This window comes from Stegostoma tigrinum, chromosome 23 (genome assembly GCF_030684315.1).
Source record: "Stegostoma tigrinum isolate sSteTig4 chromosome 23, sSteTig4.hap1, whole genome shotgun sequence".
NCBI classification, from domain to species: Eukaryota; Metazoa; Chordata; class Chondrichthyes; order Orectolobiformes; family Stegostomatidae; genus Stegostoma; species Stegostoma tigrinum.
In genome coordinates, this window is record NC_081376.1 from 40,541,956 (window position 1) to 40,556,417 (window position 14,462).

Genomic DNA, 14,462 nt, shown 5'->3' on the forward strand with positions numbered 1-14,462 from the left:
TTCAATGTATATGTTTTGGTTTTCCCACTACCTCTTCTTTACCACCTTTTTCTCCAGGGCATTTAACAGCTATGTTAAGTATTAATGATGAAACAGTGAAGTGACCTGAAAATACAATGTATTTTGACCACACATGCAACAATAATTGAATCAGGAAATGTGTCAACCAAGGAAACTGCCTGAAAATAATAGTGCTATATGCAATATTTTTTTAATCTTCTTATGACTGAGATATAAATAATAAGAAAATTAGCAAATATTATTTATTCATATAATCGCACAAAATTTAATCATTTTTAAGGGGGCAAATGGATCGACAGCAACTTAGTATGATACACATATCAATACCTTTATGTCAAAGGCCTGCTGAAGACAGTTTAAGGAACCGGTCACTGGGAAAAACAAAGGGGAAGAAGAAAGAGGAGCAAGAAGAGAAATGGACAGTAGTTGAGAGGGCAAGAGAAACAGGAAATGGAAGGTACAGGGAAGACAAGGAGACAGACTGCTGTTGATGGATGCAAAGGGATAGGGAGGAGAAAGGGAAGAAAGGAGGGTGAAGAGAATGGTATGAGAGGAGCGAAGCGAAAGGTGGAGAGTGTAGCAGAGATGATTTCCTATATTCTGTCAGGAATTCTACATGATGATTCAACAAAAAGGGAGGAGGTAGGGAAACAAATTGGGGGAATTAGCCCAAATATTAGAAAATGTTCAATTGGGTAAGCAAGTTCGCAAGTTCTCAGTATTGTTGGAGGGAGAGGAGACAGGGAAAAATGCTCAATGGGAGATGAATGCAACATCAATTCTGTTTGTTGCTGGGGTCGGGCGGGGGGGGGGGGGGGGGGGGGCGGTGGGGAGAGTCATCAGAGTGATAACAACAAGTAACCTGAAGCAAAGCTGATTTCATTCCTAAATAGATGTAAGGAGATCATAAGTGTGGGGAAAAGAGCAGGCAGGCAAGCAATGAGCAGGGTGAACTGAAACATGATGTATTGAAAGAGGGAGGGATCATGGAAACTATCAACAACCAAACTGGCAATATGAGATGATCTGGTGTTTGGACAGCCAAGGTTCTGGGAGCAATCTGCAAATGATCAACTAAGTCTGTAATCAGCTAAGGGGTCATACTTTTTGCAGAATGGAAAGGGTGGTGGGAGTATTTTGAGAAGAAAAGGAAGAAGTGGCACAAAGGCATTTTGTCAGTGGAAATAGGAAAAGGAATAGCCAGCATGCAGAAAGAAGTGGAAGAGATCTCAGAGGCGCTATAAAGGGATAATCAATTCAGAAGGATAATCCAATGCATTTGAAAATATTATTGCTTATATTTCTCTTACTTAACTAAGAAATATGATTGATGGCTAGAAGAATTTCATTTGCAACAATTTTTTCCCATTTTTCTCACTATTGCCCACATCATTGAGTCTGAGAAAATTACGTCCCATACTTCTGATCATGTATGAACTATTAAACGACATCAGCAGCTCTGATTTCTCGTTCTGCCTGTGCTTTGATGACCAAGTGAAGTTCATTTAAGGTTGTTGAAATAATGCTGAGAATAAAACTGCAAATTCTTTGATAACAGACCTGGTGGTAACAGTGAAAAAAAAAGTAATATAAAATACACGGCCAACATGAAGGAGCCATTAGCTGAGTGAGACAATGGTGAGACAAAGATAAACTGGAAATGTGATTCAAGTGGGAATTTAACTGCTATATACTTTTTATGTTCAATGTAAGGGTTAAAGTCACATTCAGAAAATAACATTTGAGTAAGTTAATATATAGCCTAATTGAAAGAGGAAGCTGCATGATAAATAGTAGTTAGCATTCAAGCCACTGAATTCCTTTTTGTAAATGGGTGCTAATTACTCCATCTAAGAAGTGACTGAATAGATCCACAAAAGAAAGGGATTTGTTTAGACTGTCAAGTGAGAGAACCGGAAATTTATTTCTAGAGGGAATGTGGTGAAAAGCGGAAGTGAAAAACAGTTTACTGTCAGAGATAATTTCTCCAGAACAAATGGCAATTGGGAAAGATGGATCGAGGGGTCTACCTGCAGTGAGACCAGCAGCAGAGTGATATTACAGACCTGGCTGAACATGAGTTGCTCAGGAAGAAGCTGATTATTAAGTGGGATTATTGAATCTTTCTAGTGTTTGAAGTAAAGGTAAGGTCTTTATTCTCCAGTGTTTATCTTCTCTTATTTCTTAAAAGAAAGCTGATAAAGTATAATAGTGATCCTGCCAAGCCCATGTTGTTGGGATAGTACATTTGCAAGGACAGGGGATTGCCCAAATAATAAAAGTCAAAGTTGGATATTGTTAAGATGGCAACCTGTAACTAACGAAGTGTTCCAAGGATTAGTGCTCAGACCACAATCATTTACAATATATATTCATAACTTAGATGATGGAAAGTGAATATACTACTATGTAGCCAAGTTTGCATCTCAAAAATAGGTGGGAAGGCAAGTGATGAAGGCCTTATATGACATAAATAATCTAGGGAGGACAAAGACAGGTCAAGTGAGGGGGGAAAAACTTAGCAGATGGACTATGCTATGGAAAATTGAGAGGTTTGGCATTCAAACAGGGAGAATAGAGGAACTGAATATTATTTAAATGGAGAATTATTTAAACAGAGCCCAAAAAAAGAGAAAAACAGTTGGACAGACAAAGGACAGAGAAAAGGTCAGCATGAGAGAATGAATAGCTTCTAATGGGGACGATGGATTGTTTGCGGTCGCAGCCCATATGATGACAAGCTATGGCTTTGAAGGAACGACATTGGAGAAGGTGCTCAAAGTCCTAAAATTGTTGAACTCCATATTAAGTCCAAAAGGGTGCAAAGGACAAATGTAGAAATTGGGAACACAAGGTGATTTGACAATCATGTGATTGTAGATATTATGTATAATCTTATAAATTATAAATATCAGAAAAACAACAAAACTAATTTTTCCACAACTGGTACTTAATTTAAGGTATGCTATTTTGTTTGTTCACAATAGGTGCTTGAAAAGAAAATATTTGACATAATGATGTCTGTGCTTAGTAAAAATAGATTTGGCACCTTATTACACAAAAATATCATTGACACTCAAAGATAAAAACAAACTGCAATGATCTGTACCTGCAACTGTTCCTAGGGAAATCTGATTTGTCTGTACATTTAGATTTCTGACAAGCTAAAAGACAAAAAGTGAGATTGCTGGTTTATGAAAAATAAAAATATTAGGAAACATGTCTCGGTTTAATCCATCAATTTAAAGCAATATTTTCCATTTTGAAGTAACTCTAAGAGTTAGAAGCTACCTGATCTATTATGGCAAGAGCAGTAGGTTATAGGAGCATTTACCACATTGATTACATTAACACATTTCACCAAAAGCGATTACCATCACATGAGATCAATTAGGAACTGTTTCTCAGATATTGGGTAGCAGTAAAATAAAAGTTATTCAGTCACTATAGAGTCATATAGCATGGAAACAGGTTCTTCAGTCCAAGCAATCCACGTTGGCCATAATCCCAAACTAAAGTAGTCCCACCTGCCTGCACTTGGCCCATATTGTTCCAAAGATTTCTTATTCATGCACTTATCCAAATGTCTTTTAAACATGGTGACTGTACCCACATCCACCATTTTCTCTGGAAACTCATTGCACACATGACCATTTGGTGTAAAAGTTGCCCCCTTTCATTTCCTCAGCCTCTACAAGGACAGAATCCTGGCCCCGGCATGAGAAGTCTGGGACTATATACACACGTATGGAAAGGATCCATGTCCTGACAACTGAGTAAGATCACACTTCATTCTGTTGTAACTCTCGCATTAACTCTGCTGTCAATTTCATTCTTTGCACACCAATTCTAGCCACTGGCTGTAACACCTCTCTTGTGACTTGCAAGCACAGCCAATATCTCAGTGCTCTGCAGAGAAATATCTGGCTGCCCCCAGAAGCCAACTTCAGGGATCTCTCATGACAGAAGTACAATGCCTCAGAGGAAGCATCAGCAAGGTTGCTTACTGGACCTCCATAAACTCAGTTACTGACACCTCTTGGGTACATTAGACTTAAGTGGGTGTGGCAATCTGGTGAGCATCACACTGACGGTTGTGCAGCTGGTAAAGGAAGAAATACTCCAGGTCACTCAGAGGGCTGCTGGAGGCCAGGTACCTGCTGCTCTTCCCCAGGCAGGGGGAGACCTTGTAATTTCAGCAATCAGGGACTTGAGCAGCATGCACAGGAAAGGAACAGGAGGGGCAGACAGGAAGGGGACGCAGTAGCCCTTATTGTTTAGCAACAAAAAAGTGATCGTCTGGCTACCTCCATGGATAGGTCAGAAGCTGCCATGGACAGGCAGGTCAAACACTCACAAGCACTCTGCTGGAGAGGTACATACACCTGCATACTGTCACCCCACCCACTGGTCCCCAAGACTGAAGGCAGGGCAACAAGTAGATGAGGAACAAGACATGCAGTCCAGGTGTCAATTCCTCACAAGGAGATAGGCCAGGAGGTAGCCAGCTATTACAGGAACCACTGGCAAGCCCCTAGAACTTGTCCCCTCAGGACACACCAAAGGTCAGGTGGCTGACATAGTATGTTTGTTTAGTCGAAAGGAGTATTGCTGTCAGGTCTGGCAGCAGGAAAAGATGTCAAGTCTGACAGGTGGGAGGGTTTGTCTAGCCTGGAGCCTGTCAAACTGGAGTGAGGAAGAGGATATTGGTACTGGAGGAGTGGGGTCAGGCTGGCAGAGGAGTGTTATGGGCTGGGCCTAGCATCAGTTCAAATCCAGAGGTGTTGAGTTTAGTAGTAAGTGGGAGCGTCAAATCTGTTGCCTGCCTCCCTTTGATCCTTGGAGGGTGAACGCCTGTGGCAAGTAGACACTCTGCATGTCTGGCCTGTCTGGACAATAACACCCCCAAGTCACCCAAACAATCTTTGAGTAGTCTTCCATGCTCAGCTGAGAAACCCAGGGCTACTTGCTGTGGGAAGGAAAGGAATAAGGAATAAGGAATGGTTGTAAATCCATTGTTGCCCATAGACTGACAACACTATATCATCATACAATGCATGGGCCTGTGTGCAATGTTCTCTTTCACAGCCTTATCATCTGTGGCGCTGCAGCCTCCTCCAGAACATGGCTGAGTCACTTATCTCACAGCTGTTTTCTTCCCCATTGTGCACTTTTGATATCCACCATAATGGAAGGAGGAAATAAGTTCTCCTCGGCCTTAGCTTCCCACCTCCCCAGGACCACACAAAACTCATCTACATAGGCCTACCAATCTCCCCAACCAAGCCCTGGGATCTGTTGGTGACCAAACCAGGTGTGGTCATACATTGCCCACCCTTGAAGGGTGCCCCTAACCGTGGACAATGGCTAGTCCCACAGTGCCCCCTCCCAAACATGTTTTACTGTATTCTCAATTTCCTGATAACATTGTCCACTATCACAATTGTAATCCACCCTTCCGAGAGCTTGCAGTCTGTAGTCCAGATGACCAGCTTGCCAAGTCTCATTCCTGTGGCAACGGCTTTCCTGGTATGCACCCCCTCAACCTCCTGTCCCCTTAGCTCATGTGGAAAACCTGACAGACTGACTTTGGCCCACCTTATTGATCAACCTGACCAGACAGCTTTGGACAAAAAGTGCCAGGCCCCTGGCTTGCAACTGTAAATTTCCTCAGCTGTGTTAGTCTTATCGCCTGGATACCCATTGTGGAGCCACAGGACTAATGTCACCCACTCCCAGAGTTACAGAAGTACAGACTCCCTGACCAGAAACCACACCCTGGACTGACATGACAGGCTACCCTTGACTTGCTATGCTGGGAGCCACTGACTGACAATGAGCTTCGTGGTCTTTGGGGGTAACTAATCCCCTAAGGCTTTGAGAAATGGCTGCTTGTTTGCTGAAAATGCAATGTATTTGTCACATATGCCGCTGGTAAAGGTACACATGTGAAACTGGAATAGCACATTGTTGTACTGCCAAAAGTGAGCCCCTTGGACAGAAGACTGCTGATGAGCAAGGCAGGCTGCCTGGTTCAGTGACCATATTAATTGGCACAACAAGGCAAGATTTAGATGCTGTGAGTGTGGAAGTAGGTGTTAAGTGAGTGAACTCTAAGAAAGCAATCAAGGAGCCCTGAAATGCAGCCTCATCGGTCTTGAGAGCTGTGTGCCTATCCATGAATGTAAGTTGTCCCTGCTGCAGCCTTTCAATACTACTTGCAGGTGTGCCCTGCAATGGAAGTCTGCGCTGTGGAGCACATTGTCAGTGTACCTCAGTCGTACCTTGGTGGTCATGAAGAGCTGGCAGATGCTGGATGCCAATGTTTGTGAATGTCAGGTGAATACAACTAATGCTTATTGATCATGCCTGGAGCTTCAGTCTAGTTGTAAGCAAAATGGAGGTCATTCAAAGCAAGCAATGAGCTGATTCTGTCATGTTGTCATGTTGAGTTTTCTCGAAATTTAAAATAAATCAAAAAACTGCATAGGCTGATAACATGAAACGTAAACTGAAACAGCTGGAGAAAAATCAGCAGAACTTCTAACAGAGGGTCACTTGACTAAAGATACTGAAGAAAAATACAACACCAAGATGAGCAATAAATTTCCAAGTAACTCAATAAATCTTTGTCTTCATGTAAAATGAAGGAAATGCTTAAGCAAAAACTTATATTAGACTAAGGAGTCTGTTAATGAATGTAAATCAATATTTTTGTGAACAAAAGGATGCAGCCCAGGTAACTCAGTATGTTTATTCAAAATGGAAAATAGACGAAGTAAAAATTGAAAGGAAGTTCAAGGGCACTCAAATTTTGAACCCCAACTTATGCAAAAGAATTGAACCTGCAGCTCACAAGTAACAATATCCTGAACTAATCCATCCATGCCTGGGATTAAAATTCAAATGCGTTTTTTTCAATTATGTATCAATACTGTTTTATTGATCATATCATCAGTGAATAATTTACAATGATTGAGCTCATTGACAAACAAACATCGCCTTAATACAGCATTATGCTTCAGAATCAAGAAAATTTGAAATGGTATGCTGCTTATTTTGTTTTCTCAGTATGTGATTATCATATAGAATCCCTTCGGTGTGGAAACAGGTCCTTTGGCCCAAAAAGTCCACACTGACCCTCAGAGCATCCCACTCAAACCCTTTCCCCTATAACCCACCTAATTTACACACTCCTGGACACAATGGACTATTTAGCATGACCAATCCACCTAACCCACACATCTTTGGACCACAGGAGGAAACTGGAGCAGCTGGATGAAACCCAAGCAAACACAGGGAGAATGTGCAAACTCCACACAGACAGACATCGAAGAGTGGAATTGAGCCCAGATCCCTGGCGATGAGGCAGCAATGCTAACCACTGAGCCACCATGCCATCTCACTTGTTATTATACACCTCGTCCAACTAGATTGGCAAATGCTCAGAATCACCCACTTCTCTAATAGTGTCCATAACCCTCTGTAGCAATCAGGTAAAAGAGTACTGTATTAGTTTTCTTTTAATGAGAAACTATTTTCCAATGTGTGTACATTTTAATGAATGCCAACAATAATCAATTTACAATAAATGAAATAGTAGCATAGTTCTAAAAGTAATGTTAATTTGAAATCCAGACTGAATTGATGCAGATCTCCATTTGACATGCCATGTCAACATTTTCAACTGTCATATTTGTGGGCCTAGATTCCCTACTCAATGACAAATCAATGTGCAGAAAATGTAATCCCATGATTAAATGTCACTATATCTCCCCAATACGCTATAAGATCTTCCAATGACTTTCAACTACGCTAAGGAGAAAGAACTACAGCTGTTTGATCTTGGTCACCAACAGGGCAGATGATTTCTCTGTAACATATGTAGGATGAAAATTTTAAATGCTTGCACAGCAAATAAGGTGGCAATAGAGGGTGAAGGGACTTTGAACATGGTATGATTAGTGACCAGCTGAACTGTATGGAGAATTCTCCTGGAAATTCTACATTCCTGCTCCACAGAGCGAGACCCAGTTCCAGATTTATCTTACAATGGTTGCATAAACAGTGGACACCAAAGAAACAGGAACAGAAAAGATTACCTGACCGATAGTTGCAGACCATACAATTGCCAGAATAATCAGAGAAATGTTCATTAATCTGTATTCTTGTGATTCAAAGTCCTAATTCTGCCAACTTATTTGTAATTGAAACATTTTTCAAAACAAAAAAGTAAATCAGTGGTCTCAGGAAAGAGAAACAGAATCATAGAATAATAACTGTAAAAAGATAAGCCGTTGCGTTGTGGCCATGCTGTTCTTTACAACAGCAAATTGCCTAGTTACATTCACACACTTTGTCCCATAGCTCAGAAGTTTTTCCATTCTGTTAAATTACCTACTTCTCTGTTGATAGTCATTATGAAAATCTGTTTCCACCACCCTCTCAGGCAATGGATTCGGGATCCAAATCACATGTTTCAGTAAAAGATTTTCCCTATTTTCCCAGCTACAGAAGCTTCCTTTGTGGAGGAAGATCTGCCTACTGAGTCAGTATGGGTGGAAATTAGGAACAGCAAGGGCGTAGTCACCTCGTTAGGGGTTTACTACAGGCCCCCCAATAGCAGCAGGGAGATTGAAGGAAGCATAGGTCGACAGATTTTGGAAAAGTGTGCACGCAGTAGGGTTGTTGTAATGGGTGACTTTAACTTTCCTAATATTGATTGGAACCTCCTTCGAGCAGAAGATTTGAATGGAGCTGTTTTTGTAAGGTGTGTTCAGGAGGGTTTCCTAACGCAGTACGTTGACAGGCCGACGAGGGGAGAGGCCATTCTAGACTTGGTGCTCGGAAACGAGCCGGGGCAGGTATCAGATCTTGTGGTGGGAGAGCATTTTGGGGATAGTGGCCATAACTGCCTCACATTCTACATAGCTATGGAGAAGGAGAGGATTAGGCAAAATGGGAGGATATTTAATTGGGGAAGAGGAAACTATGATGTGAATAGACATGAGTTAGGAAGCATGGACTGGGAGCAGTTGTTCCATGGTAAGGGAACTATAGACATGTGATGGGGCTCTCTGATGGGGGGGTCTAGGCCCGAGGCGTCAGCTTTTGTGCTCCTGAGATGCTGCTTGGCCTGCTGTGTTCGTCCAGCCTCACATTTTATTATCTATAGACATGTGGAGACGGTTTAAGGAACAGTTGTTGCGAGTGATGAGTAAATATGTCCCTCTGAGACAGGCCAGAAGGGGTAAGATTAAGGAACCTTGGATGACGAGAGCGGTGGAGCTTCTAGTGAAAAGGAAGAAGGTAGCTTACATAAGGTGGAGGAAGCTAGGGTCAAGTTCAGCTAGAGAGGATTACATGCAGGCAAGGAAGGAGCTCAAAAATGGTCTGAGGAGAGCCAGGAGGGGGCACGAGAAAGGCTTGGCAGAAGGAATCCGGGAAAACACAAAGGCATTTTACACTTACGTGAGGAATAAGAGAATGATCAAAGAAAGAGTAGGGCTGATCAGGGATAGCATAGGGAATTTGTGTGTGGAGCCTGAGGAGGTAGGGGAAGCCCTAAATGAGTTTTTTGCTTCTGTCTTTACGAAAGAAACGAACTTTGTAGGGAATGAAACCTTTGAAGAGCAGGTGTGCATGCTGGAATGGATAGAGATAGACGAAGCTGATGTGCTGAAAATTTTGTCAAACATTAAGATTGACAAGTCGCCAGGCCCGGATCAGATTTGTCCTCGGCTGCTTTGGGAAGCGAGAAATGCAATTGCTTCGCCACTTGCGAAGATCTTTGCATCCTCGCTCTCCACTGGAGTCGTACCTGAGGACTGGAGAGAGGCAAATGTAATTCCTCTCTTCAAGAAAGGAAATAGGGAAATCCCCGGCAATTATAGACCGGTAAGTCTCACGTCTGTCGTTTGCAAGGTGTTAGAAAGGATTCTGAGGGATAAGATTTATGACCATCTGGAAGAGCATGGCTTGATCAAATACAGTCAACACGGCTTTGTGAGGGGTAGGTCATGCCTTACAAACCTTATCGAGTTTTTTGAGGAGGTGACTAGAAAAGTTGATGAGGGTCGAGCTGTGGATGTGGTGTATATGGACTTCAGCAAGGCATTTGATAAGGTTCCCCATGGTAGGCTCATTCAGAAGGTCAGGAGGAATGGGATACAGGGGAACTTAGCTGCTTGGATACAGAATTGGCTGGCCAACAGAAGACAGCGAGTGGTAGTAGAAGGAAAATATTCTGCCTGGAAGTCAGTGGTGAGTGGAGTTCCACAGGGCTCTGTCCTTGGGCCTCTACTGTTTGTAATTTTTATTAATGACTTGGACGAGGGAATTGAAGGATGGGTCAGCAAGTTTGCAGACGACACAAAGGTCGGAGGTGTCGTTGACAGTGTAGAGGGCTGTTGTGGGCTGCAGCGGGACATTGACAGGATGCAGAGATGGGCTGAGAGGTGGCAGATGGAGTTCAACCTGGATAAATGCGAGGTGATGCATTTTGGAAGGTCGAATTTGAAAGCTGAGTACAGGATTAAGGATAGGATTCTTGGCAGCGTGGAGGAACAGAGGGATCTTGGTGTGCAGATACATAGATCCCTTAAAATGGCCACCCAAGTGGACAGGGTTGTTAAGAAAGCATATGGTGTTTTGGCTTTCATTAACAGGGGGATTGAGTTTAAGAGTTGTGAGATCTTGTTGCAGCTCTATAAAACTTTGGTTAGACCGCACTTGGAATACTGTGTCCAGTTCTGGGTGCCCTATTCTAGGAAAGATGTGGATGCTTTGGAGAGGGTTCAGAGGAGGTTTACCAGGATGCTGCCTGGACTGGAGGGCTTATCTTATGAAGAGAGGTTGACTGAGCTCGGTCTCTTTTCATTGGAGAAAAGGAGGAGGAGAGGGGACCTAATTGAGGTATACAAGATAATGAGAGGCATAGATAGAGTTGATAGCCAGAGACTATTTCCCAGGGCAGAAATGGCTAGCACGAGGGGTCATAGTTTTAAGCTGGTTGGTGGAAAGTATAGAGGGGATGTCAGAGGCAGGTTCTTTACGCAGAGAGTTGTGAGAGCATGGAATGCGTTGCCAGCAGCAGTTGTGGAAGCAAGGTCATTGGGGTCATTTAAGAGACTGCTGGACATGTATATGGTCACAGAAATTTGAGGGTGCATATATGAGGATCAATGGTCGGCACAACATTGTGGGCTGAAGGGCCTGTTCTGTGCTGTACTGTTCTGTGTTCTGTGTTCTGTTCTATATTGCCTTTTTTAAAAAAAGTCATTGACATTAAATAAGTGCCCTCTGGATCTTGATCCATGTATTAACAGGAACAATTTCTCCCTATCTATTCCACCAAGAACCCTCATGATTTTGAATACCTCTACTGAATATCCTCTAAACCTTGACTTCTCCAAGTAGAAGAGCCCCAGCCTCTCCGATATATCCATATAACTGACAGTCCTCTTGCTTGAAACTATTCTTGAATCTTATTTATATTTGCGTCAATGCTTTCAAATTATTCCTAAACTGTGCGCACTCAAAACTGGATACAATATTCAAGTTCAGCTAAACCAGTGTTTTGTTCAGAATCATCACTGCATTTGCATTCTCTGCCCATACTTGTAAAGTGACTGATCCCATTTGCTATATGAACTACTTTCTGAACATGCTCCAATGACATTTGCACATTCATCCTTGGTGTCCTTCTGTTCTTGCAAGTCCTTTAGAATTGTACCCTTTGTTTCACACTATCCTACATTCATTTGTTCTATAAAGATGCAGTATTTCAATTTTTACGTGCCATGTGTCTACCCATTCCATCAAGCTGTCTAGATCCATCTAAAGTCCATCTTTGTCCTCCTTACAGTTCACTATATTTCTGGGTTTGTGTCATCTGTAATTTTGAAATTCTCCCTGTACATCAAGGTTTAGGTCTTTAACACATATCAGGAAAATCATGGATCCAAATACTCACTTCTGAGGAATATTCTCTCTCTGTACATTTCTCCAATTCAAAAACCGACCATTCACCATGTCAACCAACCCTGTTTTCTGTCACTCAGTCAATTTTGATTCCATTCCCTTCATATCATGAGTTCTAACTTAGTGAATTAATATTTTTAAGCTTTTTTGAGGTCCACATACCACAAACACAATACCCTCATTTACTTTTTCTGTTACATCATAAAAAATCTCAGGCAAGTTAAAAATGATTACTTTTATTCACTCATAGAATGTAGGCATCACTTGAAAACTGGTATTTATTGCCCATCTTTAATTGTCTTTGAGGTAGTGGGGATGAGTTGCCTTCTTGAACTGCTGCAGTCCATGTGCTTTTGGTATACTCGCAATGCCTTTTGGGAGGGAATTCTAGGATTTTGACCCAGTGAGAGTGAAGGATCAACAATATTTCCAAGTCAGGATGGTGAGTGTCTTGGATGGAAACTTGCAGTTTGTGGTTTTCCAAAGCATCTGCTGCCTTTGTCCTTCTAGACAGAAGTGGTGATGAGCTTGGAAGATGATGTCTCAAGATCTTTGGTGAATTTCTGCAGTGCATCTTGTAGATACTGCATACTGAGTGTCTGAGATGGAGGGACTGAACACTTGTGGATTTGGTGCCAATCAAGGGGGCTGCCTTGTCCTGGACGGTGTCAATCTTCTTGCATGTTGTTGAAGCTGCACCCATCGGGCAAGAAGGGAGCATTCCATCATATTCCTTACTTGTGCCATATAGACGGTGGACATGATTTGGGGATGCTGAGTTACCCGCCACAGTATTCCTAGTCTTTCACATGCTCTTGTAGCCATTGTATTTATGTGGCAAGCCAGTTGAGTTTCTGGTCAATGGTAAACCCCAGGATGTTAATATTGGGGGATTCAGTGATGTTAGCACCACTGAATGTCATGGGGCAGTGGCTGGATTATTTCTTATTGGAGACGGTCAATGCCTGGCATTTGTGCAGCATTAGTGTCACTTAACACTTGTCAGTTACTCTGAACAACTCCCACAGAGATATCCTGGTTTTGAGATCATTGACCTCCAAAACCCACAACCATTGTGTCAGATATAACTACAACCAGTGGAGAGTTTTACTTGGACTCCTTGGTGCCACACTCAGTCAAATGCAGCATTGATATCAAGGGCTGTCACTCTCACCTCACCTCTGGAATTCAGCTCTTTTGTCAATGGGTGAACCAAAGCTATAGTGAGGTCAGGTGCTGAATGGCTCTGTCAGAGCCTCAACTGGGGCAGGGGATGGCATCAGTGAGCGAGTTATGTTGAGCATATGCTGCTTAATAGCACTGTTGATGACACATTCCACCACTTTTCTATTGGTTGAGAGTAACCTGATGAGCCAGTAATTGGCCGGGTTGAATTTGCCCAACTTTGTGTACGGGACATACCTGGACAATTATCCACATGTGTATCCAAGAAACTGGATAATTTTTACCTTCTGGATCAATGCCTGTGTTGTGACTGTACTGGAACAGTTTGGCTAGGGGTGCAGCATGTTTTGAAGCAAATGTTGTCATGGTCGATAGCCTTTGCAGTAAACAGTGCTTCCAACCATTTCTTAATATTTTGTGGAGTGCATCACTGAAGACAGTGTTGCTGGGGTCCATTGGAGGAGGCCAAGATGGATAATCCACTTGACACTGCTGGCTAAAGATTGTTAGAAATGCTTAAGCCTTATCTTTTTGCAGTGGTGTCGTGTTCTTCCATCATTGAGGATGTAGATATTCGCGGACCCTGCTCCACCAATGAGTTGTTAATTGTCCACTGCCAATCATGATTGGATGTGGCAGGACTGCAGAGCTTAAGTCTAATCCACTGGTTGTGGGATCGCTTAGCTTTGTCTGCCACTTGCAGCTTATGCTTTATGGTAGCATCCCCAGGGTGAAAACTTATTTCCCGATATACCTGCTGCTGCTCCTGATTGCTCTCCTGTGCTCTTCATTGAATTAGGGTTGGTCCCCTGGTCAGTCTTTAACAGTCTTTAGCAGTAAAAATCTAAGTTGTAAAGTTACAAAACAATAGCAAATAAGTGCAAAACATAAGCCTGAACATTAATGACATGATCAATCTGGACACAACTGATCTAAACAAATAAGTTTCAATCATCGCAGGCATTAAGTAAACCAAATAAACATGTTTCTCTTCAACTGATGCAAAATGGCAAGCATTAAACCATTGTTTCAAAGATAGTAGGAACTGCAGATGCTGGAGAATCTGAGAATAACAAGAGCTATAGAGCTGGATGAACACTGCAGGCCAAGCAGCATCAGAGGGGCAGGAAAGCTGACCTTTCAGGTCTAGACCCTTCTTCAGAAACGGGGGAGGAGAAGGGGATTCTGAAATAAACACAGGAAGAGGGGGAGGCAGATAGAAGACGGATAAAGAAGAAGATAGGTGGAGAGGAAACAGGCAGGTCAAACAGGCA

At 42.4% G+C, this 14,462-nt stretch overlaps 1 protein-coding gene across 1 annotated transcript in view; it reads right to left on the reverse strand.

Moving 5' to 3' along the window:
* LOC125462440 (uncharacterized) overlaps positions 1-14,462 on the reverse strand; it is a 223,525-nt gene that overhangs the window by 8,436 nt on the left and 200,627 nt on the right. The window contains exon 3 of the mRNA XM_059653875.1: positions 3,131-3,185. Coding sequence (XP_059509858.1) covers positions 3,131-3,185 — 55 coding nt within the window. The remainder of the gene's footprint in view (positions 1-3,130; positions 3,186-14,462) is intronic.